General features: G+C 42.1%; 1 protein-coding gene across 1 annotated transcript in view; it reads left to right on the forward strand.

Annotated features, from left to right (window-relative positions):
• CSMD2 (CUB and Sushi multiple domains 2) overlaps window positions 1-19935 on the forward strand; it is a 495048-nt gene that overhangs the window by 61265 nt on the left and 413848 nt on the right. Inside the window, exon 3 of the mRNA XM_067533952.1 lies at window positions 15621-15733. Coding sequence (XP_067390053.1) covers window positions 15621-15733 — 113 coding nt within the window. The remainder of the gene's footprint in view (window positions 1-15620; window positions 15734-19935) is intronic.

The raw sequence follows: 19935 nt of genomic DNA on the forward strand, positions 1-19935 counted from the left end.
CGCACCCCCTCCCCCCCCCCCCCCCCCCGCCCAGCCCTGTTAGCTCCACCACTGGTCCACAAGACTATTTTTTTAGCAAGCTAGCTCGAAGCAGAGCTAGTGTGAATCTATCAACCCAGGCCTTCAGTCACACTCACGGCTGCAGCGTAGCCACATATCCTTAATTGCTCAGTGCCTCAGTACTCCATTGGTAGAATGGATGCTTACTTTTTCCCACTCTTTGTCTGCATGGTCTATTTAAATTGTAGGCTTGCAAAGGTTATCTCTTTCTATGTGATTGTATAGCACCTAGCATAACGGAGCCCTGATCTCAGATGGAGTCTAGTTTAGGCATTATGGTAATACTACCCACCAATAAAATCATTTAATATATATTCAATGATATTTATTGTTCAGTGCTGTATGGTTTTGAGTTTGCATTGTTTTTGAGAACTTCTTTCTCATTCACTTGGGCTCACCTCTGAATTTCATTTTGAACTGAGCCAGAAAATGGGCTGAGACTACCACATTTCTGGGCTTTCCTTGATTTCCGTCCAAATTTGTGTAGGTATGCTCAAAAGTCAGCTCCAGTTCACTAAAAGTCTTGTGAAATGTGGTTTCCCTGTTGCATTTGTAACACACCTTGAAACAAAAGACATTGCTGCCAAAGTTTGACAGAGATCTACTTCCATCTACCCAACTCCACAAGAAAGCAGAGGCAAAATGAACATGGAAGAGAAATGAGATTAAAAATATGAGTCCATAGAATTTGTACTCAGACGGTTATATGGCGTAAAAATCAGATTTATTGAGATTTGATGCTCAGCGTCTGATGTTTATAGATTTGAGAGATGTGAAGCCCTAATATATCTGGTGTGGATGTGCTGACCTGACTAGCAGGGATTCACCCAAAACCCATTTTAAATGAGCACGTAAATCCATCCACCGTGCAATTTATGACCCCTGCGGCTGTTCCTAGAGATTTTGTTAGTTAATGAAGCCTTTGTCCGTGTTAGACAGGTGAGCAAAAGACTCATTTTTGGCTTCATGAGTTATGCTCAATAAAGAGAAGAGAAGAAAGTGAAGAAGATTTCTGCATCGTATCAGCATGGGCTCTGAATGCATAGTCCAGTTTAGATTGAGCAGTGTGTGTAAAGCCTTAAAATGGGATTTCCCAAAGAGCCCAAGGGATTTAGATGCTCCACTCATTAAAATTCAATTCCCTTATTTTTCTTTGAAAATTTCAGCCTTCGTGCAGATAGCAGCTTGCTCAGCCCCAATTTAAAAAAAAGCATGCTATCACACCACCCACTTATCCAAAACATGCACTGTGTTTCCATTCTGAAATTTGGTTCATAAAGATTACAAGGCATATAATCACATAAACCCTGCCAGACAATCATTTAAGCAACTGCACTTGTTACGTCAAAGAAATTGCATGGGTCAGCTCAGTCGTGGTAATTTTCTAGTATTAGGTACAGTATCCATCAGCAATACAAGAAGAAGGATATCATTCCAAGGCTTGAAGAACTCGTGCATTTAATGGCCTAGCATTTAGGGTGGGAGAGGACATTAAGGGCTAGGGAGCTCTGCTTGTTTGCAACAGCTGAGGATCTGTTCCTGTGATCCTCAGATGTATTTAACACCTGATCCTAAGGTCCACGGGATCCTTTTCATTTATTTCAGTGGGCTGTGGATCTGACCCATGGCGCATTTTAGTCTCTTGTGGAAGATCTTCCAAGTCATGTTGCTAAATGTGTCTGCACACACCTTACAAAACAAGCAGCATAAGCTACCTTATTTTTGATTTCAGATAGATTTAATGAATGCTGCAATTGCTGCTTGTAGTTAAGCAAGGTGGACTTAAGAGTGGTACTGTGTGAGGAGGAACTAATGTGAGATCTTCTTACTTAATAGAAAGTATCTTTTTTACTTAGCATCTGGCACTAGCACAAAGTTAGGTGATAGCCCCACAGGATTAAGTTTAATTGCTGAACAAGTATAGAATGGACATCAGTGGTGCAGGTCTCTGCTGTATTCTCCCTGAAGTTTGTCTCAATTCTTACTGGCCCATTCAGTTCTTGGCATTCCCTCTGATGCTGCTCACAGCGGTGCTAATTGTCATGGTGGGATTTTTAAAAATGTGACTATCCATCCTCTCAGAACTGTCCAGAAAACACAATGAATTTCCCAGAGGCTGCTGAGAAACCAACTGCAGGTGACAACCAGAACTGGATGAAATATTTTGAATGTTCAAAATGTTGATGAAATTGATTTGAAAATTGAAAATTTTGTTGGCAATTTTTTCCTGGTTTATTTTTTTTAAGACCATGTCTAATTCTTTCCCAGGTAGCTGGCTGGTGGGTCTTGCCCATAAGTGGTCACCATATTTGGGGTCGGGATGGAATTTCCCTCCTGGTCAGATTGGTAGAGACCCTGGGGGTTTTTTTTTTTTTGCCTTCCTCTGCAGAATGGGGCACGGCTCACCTGCAGGTTTAAACTAGTGTAAATGGTGGATTCTCTGTAACTCAAAGTCTTAAAATCATGAGTTGGGGACTTCAGTAACTCAGCCAGAGGTTGGGGGCGGGGGGTGTGATGTTCTGTGGCCTGCAATGTGCAGGAGGTCAGACTAGATGATCATGGTGATCCCTTCTGGTCTATGAGTCTATGATATCTTTAGTGACTAACAAACCCTGGTTGGATTTGAACTGATGAAGCATGAGCCAAGGGTTCCATTTATTATAGCTGCTCCCGTGAGCCATTGTGTCCCCCCCATATAGATTAATCATTGCCTTTTCTTTGAAGAGCTGATATTTTCTACAGTGAAAAAAATGCTATAGTGCTGCCTAAAGGAGGCAGGTATGTGGGGAAACTCTATTTCTTGTGCTGACCCGTGTGTCTGATCTGTCTTGAGGACTCATTGAAATGATGTTGCAATGTAATTTTGGCATTGGAAAAGACCTTCGCCATCTACAACACGACACAGTAGTTAAAGTGGAGAGGGGGTACGAAGTTGTTCATATTAAGGAGAAAGCTATATCTGCTATAGAACCTGATTTTTAGGAAAATATCCCTATTCATGAGTGATGCTTAAGTGCATGCTTTATTTTAAGCATATGCTTAAGATGCAGTGAAGTCCATTGAGACTGAAGCGTGTGCTTAGGGATTTCCTGATTCAAGGCTGTAATAGGTTGACCCATCTAGTGGAAACCTGATCTAAAAGGAGGTTCTCTTCCCCCCCTAGCCCCCCGAAGGAAAAAAACCCAACCCCACATGATTAACAAGAATAAGAGCTGTTTCCGGCAGTGGGAAACCTGGATGCTATGTCTCTGGTGGAGAAAGTAATTGGTTGCGGTGCTGAAAATATGCTACAGCTTTGTTACGTAACAGTTTAGTGCAGAGTGCAGAGCTCGCTGGAGAGGAGTGGTTAGCTTACAAGCCCATCCAGACTATAACAAGATCTCAAAAGGTAATGTAATTACAGCACTCAAAATAGACACAGTCATAGGCAGGGTACTTCTGATTTTTCAAGAGCACTTTAGGTATCATGTTTTAAAATTATGGCCAGGAACTCATTCATCATCATGATCTCTTCTCTTCACCTCTTGAGGTAGGTAAGTATTTAGATCCATTTACAGATAGGGAAACTGAGGCAGGGAGAGGTTTGCCTAAGGTCAATAAGCAAGAGAATTGGGAATGAAATCCAGAGTCCATATTACCCGTTACCTACTAGACCACATTGTTCTTCTATCTGTTGAACTGTTCTGGCATCAAATCCCCTTTGATCTGTTCAAACTGATCAAACGTTTGTGGTGAACTTTTGTAGACCAAGCAGCTTTCTCTTGTCTTGTTATATGTGGTATTGTAAAAACAGAGTGCAACTTTTCTACTGGCAAAGATTGATTATGGAGGGAGTGAGTCTAAGGGACAGAGAAAGATGGTGGGAGTTTTAATGCTCATTGCTGTCCTCTTAAGAAAAATATATAGCAATCAAATTCAGAGCGAGCAGTGACTGAATGGATGCTTTTATTTTAAAACAACTTAATTATCAACCAGCTAGGCAGACGGAAGGATTGTAAAGTGTCATGGAATAAAATAGGATACTTGGCGCTGGCTGGCCTCAGAGTAGACTTGAGTTGTGCTCTGAAGTATGAACAGTAAATGTACAAGGAACTGTTGGTGGTGTTTGCTTGCAACATGCACATGATTGAAGGTGTTTGTTCAGGGATCTATTTGTAGCTTGACTCGAAAATAAAAGCAGCTTGATTTTGATCATAAATCATTCCAATGAGCTAAGTTAATCAGCATTCATCGCCACCCTTCTTGTGATGCATTCTCTTTTGGGCCGAATGTGCATCTTGTGGGCAGAATTAAAAAATAAATCAAACTAGGGACTAAAGCTATATCTACACAGCCCGCAGCAGTGAGCCTCCTAGCCTGGGTTGACAGAGTCAGTCTATCTTAGGGTTTTATCAACCGCCCATCGCTGTAGTATCTGAGCACCTTCCAAGTCAGATCAATAGCAATAGCAAATTCCCTAGTGGCCCCCATGGAATCCCTGTGGAATCTAGGGCCAGTAAATTAATTTCTCTGCATGTCAGTTCCCCACTTATAAAACAGGGATGTTAATTTTTCCCTTTTCCTATTCTTTGTCTCTTTAGATAGTAACTTCTTTGGGACAAGGAATGTTTTTTAGTGTGTGTATTTACAGTGCCTAGCCCAATGGGCCTCTGACCTTGGTGGGAGCCTGCGGGTGGTACTCTAATATAGATAATGGGCATGGAGAGTGGGCTGATCTTATGTCTTAATAGTTGGTCCCTGTGTGCTTGAGGAGAGGCACAACGGCAGGGCAGACTTGCACTGATTCTATTAAGGTAGATTTCGGTTGTTTGGATGGAGAACTCCAGTCTTCAGAGTGGTTGTTCTTAAGTGTTTGTCAAAACTATGCTCTGTGCTGTGTTTAAGCCTCCTCTCATAACACCTCCTCCCCGCAAAAGTCCCAAAACAATTTGGTTGCCTTGAATACGCAACAGTCTCAAGCTTTGATCTGTCATGGTGCTGAGCACTTTGGCCCTGATCCTTCAAAGAACTTAAACATGTAAACACATGAGCAGCTTCACTGAAGTGGATTGGACAATTCATCTGCGTAAAGCCAAGCATGCGCGTAAGTGCTTTGCATGATTCAAGCTCTGCACCTTGCAAGATAGAGCCCTGAAAACACTTTCTCCTGCACCAAGTTCTCTTAAAAACCCAATGAAAACAATGTGCTAGCCATTTCACTTGTTAAACTTTGGGTTCTTTTCATGGATTTAATTTGTTTTAGCGATAAGAAGATGGGGGATTCATTTAATCATGAGAACGTGGAACAAAAGCCATTGCACGAAGACAAATAGCCTCCAAAACTTGAACTGAAACTGTGCCTTTGGATGTCATTACAATATCATTTTAAGTTGGTTGAGTTTTCTTAGCCCGGAGTACTGTTCCTGCCTCGCAGCTACTCAAAATTAAAGGACACTATCTAAATAAGTGCTGGTGAGTCTTGCCTTACAGTCAGTGCTGGTTTTTAAATGTTCTGAGATATGGCACATGGCAGCTTTGTCCTCAGTTTATACACAGCTCATTTTCTTTGCTGATTAATAAGGGCATTTAAAATATCAATTATGGTTCTGCCAATATAAGAAAAGTCAAACTAGCATTTCTCACTGTAATTTCTTGTTGTATTAAAAATTAAAGTAACAGGAGGAGGGGGAAATAAATTTGAGGGCAGAGCTGTTGAAAAAGCAGTAGGTGTATGTGTTAAATACATGCAATGGAGCTGCTGGCTCCTTAGGTAGATACCTTTCCTCAACCCTGGCTGAACAAAAGGTAAAGGATCAAGCCATTTGAAGGGGGCTGTTACCCAGTTATCATGCGCCCAGTAGAGGGCTTCTTAATTCCAAAACAGGTGGAAAAAGAAGCTGTATCCAGAGATCAGGATGGGACCAGAGGTGAGAGAGAATCAAAGCAAGCCCTCTGGGAGTGGACTGCAGTAGGAGGGACTGGAAAGCAGAGATGCACCATTTGCTGGCATTAACTGCTGTGGGAGGATAGAGGTCGAGGCCTGCCGGCAGATGGTGGTGTGTAGAGGATCCCAATGAGACACAGTGACCTCTATACCCCTGTAGTGGGCTGCCCTGAGGGACTGGGCTAGGAATTGTTGGCTTGAGCCTTATGATAACTATTGGAGTTCTTGTGCCTTGGGCACTTGTGCCCTTTATATTACCAGCCCCCCTAGTAAAGGAATATTTGAGATGTGGGAATGTCTGTGGGCTTAGCGTTGCACACAAAGCATGCTCCTAAACATCTAGAAGGAGGCATATGCCCCACACCACTGGCAGCTACATCCGGTACTCGATTTGGGTGCAGTGTGTGACGTATGCATTGATAAAATTCATCTCCCTAAGGTTAACCAATGCCCCCACCTGAGCGTGCAGGCCCTGTACTGCTGGAGGTGCTGTCTTTCATGGATGTAATGCAACCCAGGTCCCTGCCAATTGAGGTCATGACACGTTTATGTATGCAAGAGGAGGGGCTGTCAGCCTAGCCAAATTCCAGTTCGCGGGATTGTTTTCTACCTACTTCAAGTTCACTGTGGAGTTTAAGCGGATAGTATAGTCTTCACTTCTTCCTGTACAGCTCTGTGTGAAGCTAAAAAAGCTGCTGTGTTTCATTCAGGAGATGATTGTATTTCAGCAACGGGCGAAGGGTCTGCTTCATAATAAGGCTTGGTAGAATTCAATGTTGATTTTTTAATAATTTTGATGGGTAATATCAGTGTGTATTTTAAGCTTTTTTATTGTTATGTATTTAAATTTGCAGTTGCACAAAATTATGGGTTTTAAGCATTTTTTCAATGATTTAAATTTTCACAGGGGTGGGAAATTATGGGGGGATCAGACAATTATTTAATTACAGTAGATGTTGAGATTCAAAAAGTCACAAATTTTCAGTATCACATGTCAAAATATACAAAGTAAATATCCTTAGATGGATCTCTAATAGGTTCTCAAGTAGCATTTTTTTACTTTGTCTGTCTGTAAGTTTTGGTTAATATCAATGGAAATATTTTTGTTAGCTTCTGTGTGTACAGTGAAAATGATGGTTTTTTACTGATTAAAAAATCTAATCCTTCCGTTTTCAGTTATAATACAGGTCCAAATCCCAAGAGGATCTGGGATTTGGCCACTGTAAAAAGATAAGATATTACTTTGACTACCAAGATGTTTTCTCCATAAACTACCTCACCCTTCAGAACACACCATTGCCTGTGTGTGTAAGGAAAACCAACCCCTACTTATAAAATCGAAGGTGAGATGGATTGACAGATACATTTCCTTCTCCCTGTTGTATCTACTCCTCCTGTTTCTTCATGGCATACTCCCCAAAGCAGCCTTGAGGAGATCTGTGAGCAATCATTGCCTTTCATATCTGGGGTTGTTTCGCGGAATCCTGATGCTGCTTTTATTTTTCAAACATGCTGTGGGATATTTTTGAAGATGTCACGTGCACACCAGCCGAAGTACAAGGTTTGCTCATACATACTGAAAAGAGCGTAGATGGAGGAGGCGAGAGGTGTCCGTTAGCTAGGCAAGTTCCTTGGTATTCCTTTGACAGTCCATCAAATCAATGGTATTTCTATCATCTCTGCATGATCTTTGCACCAGGGCTGGTGTTAACAGCTGCTCTGGTGAGCAGCCCCAGCTGTTTTGTTGAGGAGCCAGGCTTTGATCTAATGACTCCTTTCTCTGCCAAGACAGTGCAACTTCTCCAAAGTCACTTGAGAAGATGCCTTTAGGCTTATCAGCTTTTGCAGAACTGGAGATGCTCCCTCACGTTTCTCTATCAGATGTGCCTTTTGGTAGCAGCACTAGATGAATGTGCTGCATCCTTGGGAGCCCCTCTTCTCGTTTTCTCTTGCAGTCCTACTGTGGAAAGATGGACTTGCAGCTCATAAGAGGTCAGGGGGCTCCTGTCCCATCTCTGCCACAGATTCCCTGTGTGATCTTCGCCATATCAGTTTGCATCTTTGTGCTTCACTTTTGTGAACTGGGGCTAATTGCACTTACCTACGTCAAAGATGGATTGTGAGGCTAAATTAACTAATGCTTGCAAAACTGTTTGATATCCTCGGTTGTAAGACATTCTATAACTGCCAAGTATTAAGGAATTATAAACACACTAATCTTTCCCCTGGCTTTTTCCAGTTTCAATCTGTGCTGCCATGTCAGTAGCATTTCATCCCTTCTCTGTATCTTCATCACATTCTGCATGTATCTAAAATGACCTTGTACTGGTGCGTTTGAAAGGGTTTTAACATATTCCTTAGTGCTCACCACACTCTTGTGAAGTAGATATTACCCTGGTTTCACAGATGTGGAAACTGAACCACGCGGAGATTGTGAGTTGCCCCCAGGTCACACAGTGAGTCAATGATAAAGGTGGCAAAGAATCCAGGAGTCCTGATTCTCAGTCCCTCTGCTCTAAAGGCGGAAAACATGGTGCTGGTGGAGGAGAAATAGTATGGGCTAAAATGTCCTCTCTTAGGCACCAGCTCTGAAAGGTACATAAGACTACATCAGAGTGTAAGCACGTGTGTAATCCCATTGAAATCAATGAGACTACTTGACGTTAGATGTGTGCTTATGTACCTTGTTGAGTCAGGCCTGTAGGAGCTACTCCAGAGCCTACGGACATCAACAGGGGTCTTTCTGCTGACGTCAGTTGGCTCTGGATCAGTCCTGTACTTTGTGTGTTTAAATTTCAAATATCTTTACTTTAGGTTGGCTTCTGTTCATATCAGTTGTGAGACAGCTTTGCACCAGAAGAAAGAACTCAGAGGTTAATTAATATTCAGACGTTATTTTACAAACATCCCAAACCACCTTTCTTGCTTCACGGTGCTGTTTTTAACATAGCTCCCTTCCAACTGACTCAGCTTGAGTTTTGTCATAGGATAATACATCAGACAAGAAAATCAGTTTGGCCCTCCTGGCATCACTCCTATTACCTGTATATGGTTAGAAGTAAGAGAGCGGTTAATTTGATGAGAAATTCTCTTTAATAGGTGCCTTTAAAGTGCGTGCAGGAAAAAAAAAATCACTGAAGTGTGATGTGGTGTAATTTAATGCTGGGTTAAATGATGCAGTCCAATAGTTTTTCATTAGAGGTGTGCATAGAGGTTCTGAGGCATTTCTGTAACATTTGTGCTGGAGAGGCTGTTGGATTGCCAGCTGCAATAACATTTTTGGTTGCAGCCCAAGCTGATGGTTGGGCATCTTACCAGAAAAAGGAATGTGTGCAGTTTTAATTATGGCACCCGTGTTCCAAAATGGAGTCCACGTCATGTTATATGACACAGTTAGATTTGATACACTGGAATAGAATCGCATGCAAAGTGGGGAGACAAACACATTTAAAGGGTTGAGATGAGGGCTGTGGTCGGGCCCAGAGGAGCAAGGGTAAAACTTTGACTTGTGCAGATGACAGAGATTCTTTGAGGGCCACTGTGAAACTGTAGAATAAACTCCCTCAGCAGCTCAGAGCCTGCCCCCACTTTTCCAGCCTCACCACTTTGCTCTCACTTTGACTTCGCTGTTGCTAATATGCTAATAGCACAGTGTATAGATAATATCCAAGTGCGTCCTAGTGGATAGCGTGCTGGACTTGGACCTCCAAAGATCAGGGTTCACACATACCCTTTCTATGTCCCTTTTGCCCTTACTAGGGAAATGATGCATCGGGGCCTGTGGTCAGGCTGTCGAGAGAACTGTAGTTCTGTGTGTTAAGAATCCAGTACACAATTAACTTGGGAACTAGGAGAGCAGTTGACCAAAGCCTAGGAAAGGGAGCTCATATAACATGAATAAGGTAGGGTGTGAGTTTAGACTCTAACCCAATGGTTCTCAGCCCCATGGGATGCTTGCAGCCCAATCAGCACACAACTGTGGTCCATGTGAAATCCTCAGGGCCATGCAGGTAGTATATATATTGTGTGGATGCAGCCCACACAACACACACTGGGTAAATAGGTTGAGAATCAGTGCTCTAATCTGTTATCTGGGTCTTGTTATGCAAAGAAGAGCACCCTCCAGGGACGTTATTCAGTGCACTGTGGCTGAGTGGGGAAAGACATGTATTGGTGAGTGCAGGTAGCTCTGAAACTGGGGCACCTTTTAGTTTTCTGTGCACTGCTCCTTTTACGTTTTCAGGCACATTCTCCCAGAGTTCAGGCCCCGTTTTGTTCTCAGTGTCATTGGAACATGTTCCAGAGGAGACACACGTGCTGTGGTCTTTGGCTTTGAGATTTTACTTCTATTCTTTCCTGGTGTTGTTTGCACTTCAATCTTCAAATAGAAGCCATTCAGATTGAAAGCACGTGGCTGCCCCTGGTATGTGGGGAAAAAATACAACCATTGGGCCAAGTCCTTATGACTCTTGCTCATTTTATATTGGTCCTTATTCAAGCAGAACTCCCAGTGAATCCACTGTGTGTGTTGCCTGAATGAAAACTGAAGGAGCACCCCAGTAATTGATCCATAGTGAATTCAGTGACCATGAATATCTCTTCAATATAAAGTGGAAAGAGAATCCCAAACTGCTTCATTACAGTTAAAGTAATTTTTCCCCTCTGCTTATAGTGAAGTTTTAATCTGATTAAAGTTCCTCTCCATTCCAAAACAGATCCTATTCTAATTATCCACTGCAGTGTTTATCACCTCCCAGAGAGAATACCATCTCTGCTCTGGCTAAGGAGAAGAGAAGTTCCAACTGAAGAAAACTCGGAACTTCTGGTTTGGCCACAGCTGATTCCAGGGGGGATGGAAAAATGCCAGTCTTATTTAATATAGCAATGTACACTGGAGTAACTGGATCTCCTTGCAGCTGTCATTTCAGGTAGTGGGGAGGCTCGTGGGGTGAAGAGTGGAAGGATCTCTTGCCAGCTGCATCCTATCCTTTTATAGTGAAAAGCTGCTGATAGTGGTTTTAAAAAAAAACCTAAACTTCCCTCTGAGCAGCTCTTGTTTTGTAAGGATGTGTGAATGGTAACCTTAATGAGGGTGTGTGGGTGTTGAAGAGTATTTCTCAGTAGTGGTTCCTAGTGCAATGCGTTCCAGTTGCTAGCAAATACGTTTTATTGACGTAATAGGTCTGACTGTAGTATCTATCAAGTGGTTGAATCTGATATGTACGTGCATGTGGAACAAAGAACGATGGGCTAAACTTTTAAGTTACCTAGGAAATATTTTCACAGACACAGAAAGGTGCATGAAGTAGGCATTGGTGATGCAAAATGGCAAATGCATTTGCAGATAGGTACAATATTTGTGTGCTCAAAGACATCTATTGCAGAAAGCAAACCTGTGCCATCCTGGTGGTGTATTAAGTGACCTAATAGATCCTTTCCTTCCGTCCTTTGATTCCAGGGATTATCACACAAATAATTGCATGTTTTTGCAGGGCGGCTGTGCTTTCTAGAGAGCAGAACTAGGAGCTGGGAAGCAGCAGTTGAGTGTTTTGTCCCTGCCTTGTCACTGAATTGCCTTGTGAACTTGGATATGTCATTTCACCTCTTTGTTTTCTCATTTGTAAAATAGAGATACCAGACAAATATGTGGCATGATTTGTTTAGTGGTACTGAGAACCCATAACTCCCAGTGAGGATTAAGTGATGTGCCTAGGGTCTCACACTGCATTGATAGCAGAGTTGGGAACAGAACCTAGGTTCTCCTGAGTCCTAGTCCAGTGCCTTAGGCCCTGGCGGTTTTTTCACCTTTCTCTGTAGCATGGGGCACAGGTCACTTGCTGGTAGAGTCTCTGTGCCTTGAAGTCTTTAAATCATTATTTGAGGACTTCAGTAACTCAGTCTTAGGTTAGGGATCTATTACAGGAGTGGGTGGGTGAAGTTCTGTGGCCTGCGTTGTGCAGGAAGTCAGAATAGATGATCATAATGGTCCCTTCTGACCTTATAGTCTATGTACAAGCCAGTCCTTCCCTTCTGAGCCCCTGCTTCAGGAAAGTCCTTCAGCACATGCTTAAGGCCATCCTTATTCTGGACAGCGCTTAAATCTCACGGTCTCCAGTGGGACTTAAATGCTTGCTTAAAGAAAAGCAGGTGTTGAAGTGCTGCCCTGAAATGGGGTGTAAAGCTGCAAGCTATGGTCATCCAAGCATGCTTGGATTATGTACTTGAGCCCATGCTCAAGGGTTTTAACAGCCTTTTCTCTTATCTCTGTCAGAGGGAAACCCCATCCAAGCAGCAGAGCCACGATATTCCTGTACCAGTGTGATTCTGGGAAACCAGAAAGGTTCTGTGCCTATAAGAATACAGAATGCCCCTTAGTGTCGTAGTACCCCTCGATGTGCTTTTATTTTCCGTCTTTGGCTTTGTGAAATGTTGGCCATTCATTCTCAGGCCAGCATTTATGCATCTGCAATCTGAAAACTCCATGTGCTGCAGGGGACTTGGCACTGTCTGGAAGCTGCTGTGTGCTCTGCACCATCATTATCAGAAGTAATAATAGCAGAAGCTTGTTGGGGGAAGTCCAGTGGTCATTTGGTGTATTTACAGGGGTTGATTAGAGATTTGCAATGCACAGTGGTGGGTTTATCTAATGCCTTTATATGTGTTAGTTCATTTTAGTGCTGAACAGATGTATAAATAGTTCTGCCTACGGTGGTATGAGATCCAAAATCACCCCTGTCTGTCCAGTCATCTGTGTGAAATGAGCTTCTAGGTGTCAGTCTCTTTCGTGATGTCCGTATTCCCTTGTTTGATACCATGGTAGTTGCAATCAGCTGAAGCACTTGTCTGAATGACTCATCCTTTGTGTGTGTAACAAGAGAGGATTGGTGAGCTGGCATTCTCAGCAAAGTGTGTTCAACTCTGCCACCCAGCTCTGATAGTAACCAGAGTTTTTGACCCTCAGGGGACAATGTTTTCCTAAGCTTTCCCTCAGAAAGTGGGACAAATGTGGTCAGAGAATGGGAGAAAAGGGAGTCTTTATTTGTTGTGTGTTGCGGGGCCTTTTGTGGACATTGTGTTGATCCCTAGTTGTGGACCCTCAAGATTAGAGACGTACTAGGGCAGTGAGGTAAGGGGTAATCTTCTTTAGTTCAGGTTGTACAGATCTGTTTTGGAGATAAAGATGCAGAGTTCTAGTCCCTGTTTTGAAGGTACTATAATGCCTATCTGTCTTTGTGGTGGGGGTTGTGCAATTATCTGTCATCTGCAACATGTGGTTTCATTAAAATTGTTCCACATTTCTGTATGCACCTTTATTTTTAAAAAAGTGCCTGGAGGTTTTAATAAGCATGTCTAATTAAATCTAAAAATAGCCACCACACTCTTCTACCCATCTGTATGCGGTCAAAGGATACAAACCCTTTAAAATAATCAGAACTTGATTTTTTAATTAAACAGAAATATTGTCATGTCACTTAAAATCCTGCAGACAATGGATTTTATTTTTCATCTGTGCCCTTCACTATTTCATAGGTTGGCTCTGAATATCCCTTCAAAGTTTCTTAAAATATCATCTCTACTGTAAATGTGGATGTTCTCATGATCTGTATCAATACTGAATTATTTTTTAAACCTGCTCAGTTCTTGGCCTTGATACCCTGTGGCAAGGAGTTTCATAGGTTAAATTGCTCCTTCTTACACACGTTTTACAGCAGTCAGATTTTTCTGAGTGTTATCAGGCAGAAGGGATTGTATTTGAATTTGTCTTTAGGAATGGCAGGCAAGAATTTAACATTAGAGTGGCTGAGAAACATTTCTTTCCTTCTGTAAATCTATTCTGTACATCATTTTAGCCAAGTGCAAGGGAATGGATAATAAATGATAAAACTGTCATTGTTTGTCAGAAATGTACATTAGCTGTTCTCAGGCTGTTTCAATATAATATCTGGGATCCTATAATGCCAGTTAAATTAACAATTTACCTTGTAACTCAGAGAGACTCAGTCTGTCCAAAACAAAGCAAAACAAAAGTAATTAAGCTGAGGACATAATGTTGTGCAATGTTATGTTGTTCTTGCACCCATCTTCTTTATACAATTATCACCTGTCTCTTGTGTGGAGTGTTTCTCATGGGGTGGCAGCATGGTCTAGTGAATAGATCACTGGACTAGGGCTCAGGAGACCTGGGTTCTGTCTCTGCTACTGATGACCTGCTGGGTGAGTCTGGGCAAGTCACTGCCATGCTGTGCCTCAGTTTCCCCATATGTAAAATCAGGATAAAGTGTTTTGAGATGTATTGACAAAAAGTGCTGTATGAAAGATAGGTATTATTATTGTTATTTGCAGAAGCACTCTGTCTCACTCCAATTTTCCCTTATAATCAGACTGTAACCTCCTCCACACCCTCATGTATCGCACATGGGAACTTTGCAAGGAATTAGTCATCTAAAGACTTTGAAAGTTCTGTTCTAAGGCATTTACCGCAACCCACTGGATCCACGAGATTTGGATTCAATCTCAACTCTTCCTCTGATATTATGCATTATGTTGGGCAAGCTGCTTCCCCCAAATGTAAAATGGGGATAATAATGCTGGACTCCTTTAGAAAGCACTTTGAGAGCTGCTGATGACCAGCAAGAGACAGCTGTTACGTCTTTATCGGCTCAGGCCAGAGAGCATTCCTTCTGGGAGCTCTGTTGCCTTAAGAACACCAGGCTCCTAGTTCAAGCTTTGTCTATGGTAAATATCCAGCATAAATGGTTGATTTAAATTCAGCCACTCTGATGGACTTAGTTAATTCGCAATGTCCATTTTATTGCCTCTCATCCTCTGCTATCGTAGATTGAGAGTCCAATTTAATATTTGCATTAAACAGTAGGCACTTACCTAGTGTCTTTTCTCCAAGGATCTTGAAGCACATTATAAATATTAATGAATGAAGCCTTGGGAATTGGAGAAGTTTGAGTGTCATTGCCAATCCATGGGTGGTGGAAACATTCATAGGAGGCTAAGTGACTTGCTTCATGTCACAGAGCTAGGCAGAAAAAGAACCAGGAATGAGAATTTGGGAATTCTGACTCTGGCCTCTAGACTACACTCCTTGGAGTACGTGGGGAAAGAGCATATGACCATTACAAATCTAAACAAGTGTGTTTCGGTACTGGGGTGACGGTTGATTTTGAAATATCTCAAGCAGATAAATAGATGACTTAGGTTCCTCGTACCCTCTAGAAGGTGTGATACTTTTTCTTTCATGTCATGAAGCTGTCACCAATGAACAAAATGGTAAATGTAAAATCTGACCAGAAGTACACAGAATGGCCATTCATATAGATAACGAAGGAATTGGTGACAGCCATTGTAACCAGCAGTATGTGTGTAAGAGCCCCCACTCGGTGCCCAATGCACAGAGCATGTCATTCTGTTGCAGCCCTAGTTAAATAGTCTTGGCTCTCAAACTGTAGAAGCTCCTGCTTTTAGGTCTAGAAGTCCCCGGTTCAATCCCTGGTGTGTTGACCAGGATGGCAGCCATCACACCATAACTGTGGGTACAAGCTTTTCTAGATCTGCTGACTTGTCCTGTATATGCCAGATGGGCAAGTGAAGGTTGCCGTATAACCTTTCTCTTGGTGTCTTTCAGGTTAACAGGTTTCCAGCTGCCTGGTCCTATCGTGAGTACTGGAGTTGTGTTATCTTTATGGCTTGTAAGCGATTATGCTGTCAGTGCCCAAGGCTTCCAGGCAAACTATGAAGGTAGGTCCACCCCGTTCAATTTGTCTTACTTCTCCAAACGCTGCATGAGGGACTAATGCATACTCTGCATTACTCTCCATACTCTGCATGAGTAGAGCTGGTTGCAAGTGTGGAAAAAACGTGAACATTCTTTTTGGGGAAAAAAAATCATCACAAATTTGCGTTTTTCCTACCAGCTGTACTCAAAATGTTTCTTTTCAAAAAAATACTGTGTAAAGAAGAGCAGATCACTGCTTTGGGATTGAACGACAATGTAGAATTTTAGCTCTGGGATCCTCAGGGCCATAGAGAATGTAACTTTCTTTCTGGCCAATGGGGCTCAGGAATATGAGGGAATGGGGAATGCAGTGCTGCATGTAGAAGGTGGTCCTTAAAAGTTCAGGGATTTGCTTATTGTTTAGTGTGCTTTTTCTTAAAAAAACAAACAAACCCTAATATGTTTTAAATCTTTTGCTGGACATTCCTTTTAGGTGGGGTAAAATGTTCTGTATTATCCAGGTTCAAAATTGTGGATGTAGCCTGTCCAGCTACAAAAATGCTTGGATCTCAATAACTGGTTCCCTGTAGATGGGATCAAACAATAATTAACTGTGTTAATGAAAAGTCTTTACAAAGACTAGAGCATAGTTATTATGTGCGTGGTCTAGGTGGGCCCAAGAAAACCTAACTCATTATAATATGCTCAGGACAGTATTGCATATAAGCACATTTAGCCCCAAGTGTTCTCTTGAGCCATATAAATGTTGAATTCTTCTTAAGATCCTGCTAAGCTCTTATATTTAATGATACCATGTGGCAATGAGTTAATCATGCCATACATGAAACCCAATAGATTGCTTAGTGTAGATGGGGCTCTAGTCTATGATCCCTTTTAAGCTAAAAACATTAGTCAAGTTACGGGATCTCAGTTAAAGACACTGATCTTTGGTTAAAATGTGGCTCAGTCTTGATATGTAGATTGCACTGAGTCATTTTTAGCAGCAATTCTGAGTGATGCTATAGCATCAGGGCATTGGTGGGACCACCGCACGGTTTGGGACAGAGTTAAAACAGTTCAGCTCAGTGCAAGACCGTACCATGTTGCATTCATGTAGCAAACAAGTAGTTCTGACACAGTTGATTAGGCAGTGTAGATGGGCCTTTTATCCATCTTTTATAGTGTGGCCCTAACATCCCTCTTGAGGAGGGGGAAATTCCACGTCCTTATGTAAAAACCTTGCTAGAACCCAGCTAATAACAACAGCATCCAATAAAGATGGTGGTAGGCAGCATGGTTTTACTCCATTTGAGGACAAAACCTAATTCTGCATGCTCCTGGTTTTGGAGTGCTGTTTTTAGTTTTCACTCATGTATGTGTTCAGATTGTAAGAGAACTAGCCAGTGACAGCTTCTTGCGTCTTGCTGCAGGAGCCTGGTTTCTGTGATCCTTCTCTCTTTGCTTAGGCAGCTCCAAAGAAGGTTATCTCAGCAATTGCCCCTCCTTCTTGCAAAAACACCCTTTGTTTCAGAAAAGGGGTTAACCCAAAATGCTGCCTAGCTCGGTCTCCTGCCTTTTTCCTTAGTGGCATTTTTAAACAATGTTGACCTTTCTCCCTCCAGCAGTGCAAGAATGACTCAAAGAACCAAAGCATAGAGAGTAGCACTCAACTGTAGGACTAATCAAAATGTACCATGGAAATAAACCATCCAACGTATTTACACAGGGAAGCTACAAGGGTTTGTGTCCTCCAAATGTCACATGGTTCTCCCATCGTGTGGGCAGAAAGGAAGTGTTTGAGCAGCCCACTTTGTGTGCCTGCTGTTAAAAAAAAAGTGTCCTAATGGAAATGAGCTGCAGCAGCTCCATTGGATGTCACTACAGTAGCATTTGGAGAGAACATGAATCATGAGAGGGAGTGCAAAAAAACAAAAAACCACAAAACCCCTCAAACCAAGCTGTTCGCTGCTGTTGTGAGGATCTGGAAAACAAGGGAGAATTCTCCTCCAAGACTCATAATTATGTGGGTTACAGTCATGCATAGAAACTCCAACTGAGATCAGAGGCTTGTGCTTGGCACTGTACAAATGCATAATATAGAATCATAGAAATGAAGGGCTGGAAGGGACCTTGAGTGATCATCTAGTCCATCCCCCCGTTGGTTTTGGGGGAACCCTGGGAAGAGCTGCTCAGAACTTTGAGAATTAGAGATTTTGATACTTTTTCAGAAAATATTCCCAAAAAAATTTGAGAAATTTTCACCCTTTTTCTACAGACCAAGACTTGAGAATGAGGTGGCTCACCTTTGGTTATGGTTTTTACTGCAAACATTTTTGCACAACCCTATCTCCAGAGCTTCTTGCTGAGTCTTTCTGTTAGAATCAACATGCTGGGAATGTCAAAAGAATGAAGATCACTTCTCTGCTCCCCTTATGTTTGAACATTACTGGGGATGGAGAGCTGCTAATAGGTTTTTATTTTAAGATTTAGCTGGCCACTTAAACAAGATAAAATATATATAATTTCCATTTTTATAAGGCTATTTCCTCCTTGTCTGTCTTCTCGTACCTTTCTTCCTGATCACTAGTTTTATATTTCTTTGTTACAGTTGGTAAGCTTGTATAGATGCTTGATCCAGGATTGTTTTGCACCTACATATATTTTAAATTATTTCAGAGATGTTTGACTGGAGACAAGACCATTTTATTTTTAATCCAGCTGGGTTTTCATAGTCTTTGAATTAATCAGACATATGAAATTTTGTGGGGATACCACGCAGGAGGGACACTGGGACTAACTGAAAATGTTTCAGGGCTTTTTGCCTCTGGAGGCCAAGATTCAGATCTTGGTTCAGGCGACAAAAAAAAAAAAAAAGAGTTGTAAGGTCTCTCTCTAAGTCGGTGTTGATGCACATTGCAAAACTGCGATGTATTTTGGTACCCCTGGCCATCTCTGCTCATGGGAGATCAAGGCTTATAGCCCTAGGGGGCTGAGTGGGATAAGGGACCGTGACTTGGAATAGTAGGCTGAGGATGAATAAAATCATGGAGAAAATGAATAAGAAGGTGTTATTTACTCCTTCACATAACATAAGAACGAAGGGTCACCCAATGAAATTAACAGGCAGCAGGTTTAAAATAAACATAAGGAAGTACTTCTTCACATAACACATTGTCAGCCTGTTGAACTTGTTGCCGGGGATATTTGAAGGCCAAAAGTATTACTGTGTTCAAAAAAGAATTGGATGAGTTCCTGGAGGACAGTTCCATCAATGGCTATTTGCCAAGATGGTCAGGGATGCAACCCCATGCTCTAGGTGACCTGAAATCTCTGACTGCTGGAAACTGGTTGACAGGCAATGGATCACTTGACTAATTGCCCTGTTCTGTTTGCTCCCTCTGAAGCATCTGACATTGGCTACTGTCGGAAGACAGGGCACTGGGCTAGATGGACCATCGATCTGACCCAGTATGATCATTCTTATGATTGAAGGGCATCAGTAGATGTCTGAGCAGCCCAGGGATTGGAATAGAGTGGGGAAGGGAGGCTGGTTGTAGGTAGGATTGAAGTGCATTAGTAGAACAGTGTGTGAGGAGCCTCGTGCTGGAATAGCCTGTGGTGCAGCAGATCAAGATTGAAGTGCGTTGATGTACGGGGACTGTGCACTAATGCCTGTCTCTAGCTACCATTATTTTTTCATGTCCTTTTATAGCCACAATATTTCCATTGCATATAGATTATTTTAACTGTACATGTCTAGGGGAGGGAACCCAATGAAGGGGTCCATTTCCTACCGCTGATAAATCCAGTGGGACCAGCATATAATATTCACGTTATGCAAATTTAGTTTTAACTTCGGTTTCTAACTAAAATTAGAAACATTTTCTTTGCAATATTGGCAACTGGAAACACAAATGTGCCCTCTCCAGTCTGCACTTTGAATTGCTTAGGAATACTTTTTTTTAAACTTAGGCACATTAAACTTAATGAGAATTGGGTGCCCAGTTCCCCAGGATGGCTTTGAAAACTGTTTGCCCAATGTCATAGAGAAATTCTGTGGCAAGGTTTGTAATTGACTCCATGTCTCCTGAGTCCTAGGCAAGTCCTTAACCACAAGATCATTCTCTCTTTTGGTGGCTGTGCCTCTGCCCACGAACAAATGGAGTTCAGGGAAAGCCAAATACCTGTCCTTGGAACTTCCATTTTGCCCTGAACAGCTGAGAAT

The sequence above is a fragment of the Emydura macquarii genome, unplaced genomic scaffold (genome assembly GCF_026122565.2).
Source record: "Emydura macquarii macquarii isolate MOO-44397 ecotype Brisbane River unplaced genomic scaffold, CSIRO-AGI_Emac_v2 contig_3348, whole genome shotgun sequence".
NCBI lineage: Eukaryota > Metazoa > Chordata > Testudines > Chelidae > Emydura > Emydura macquarii.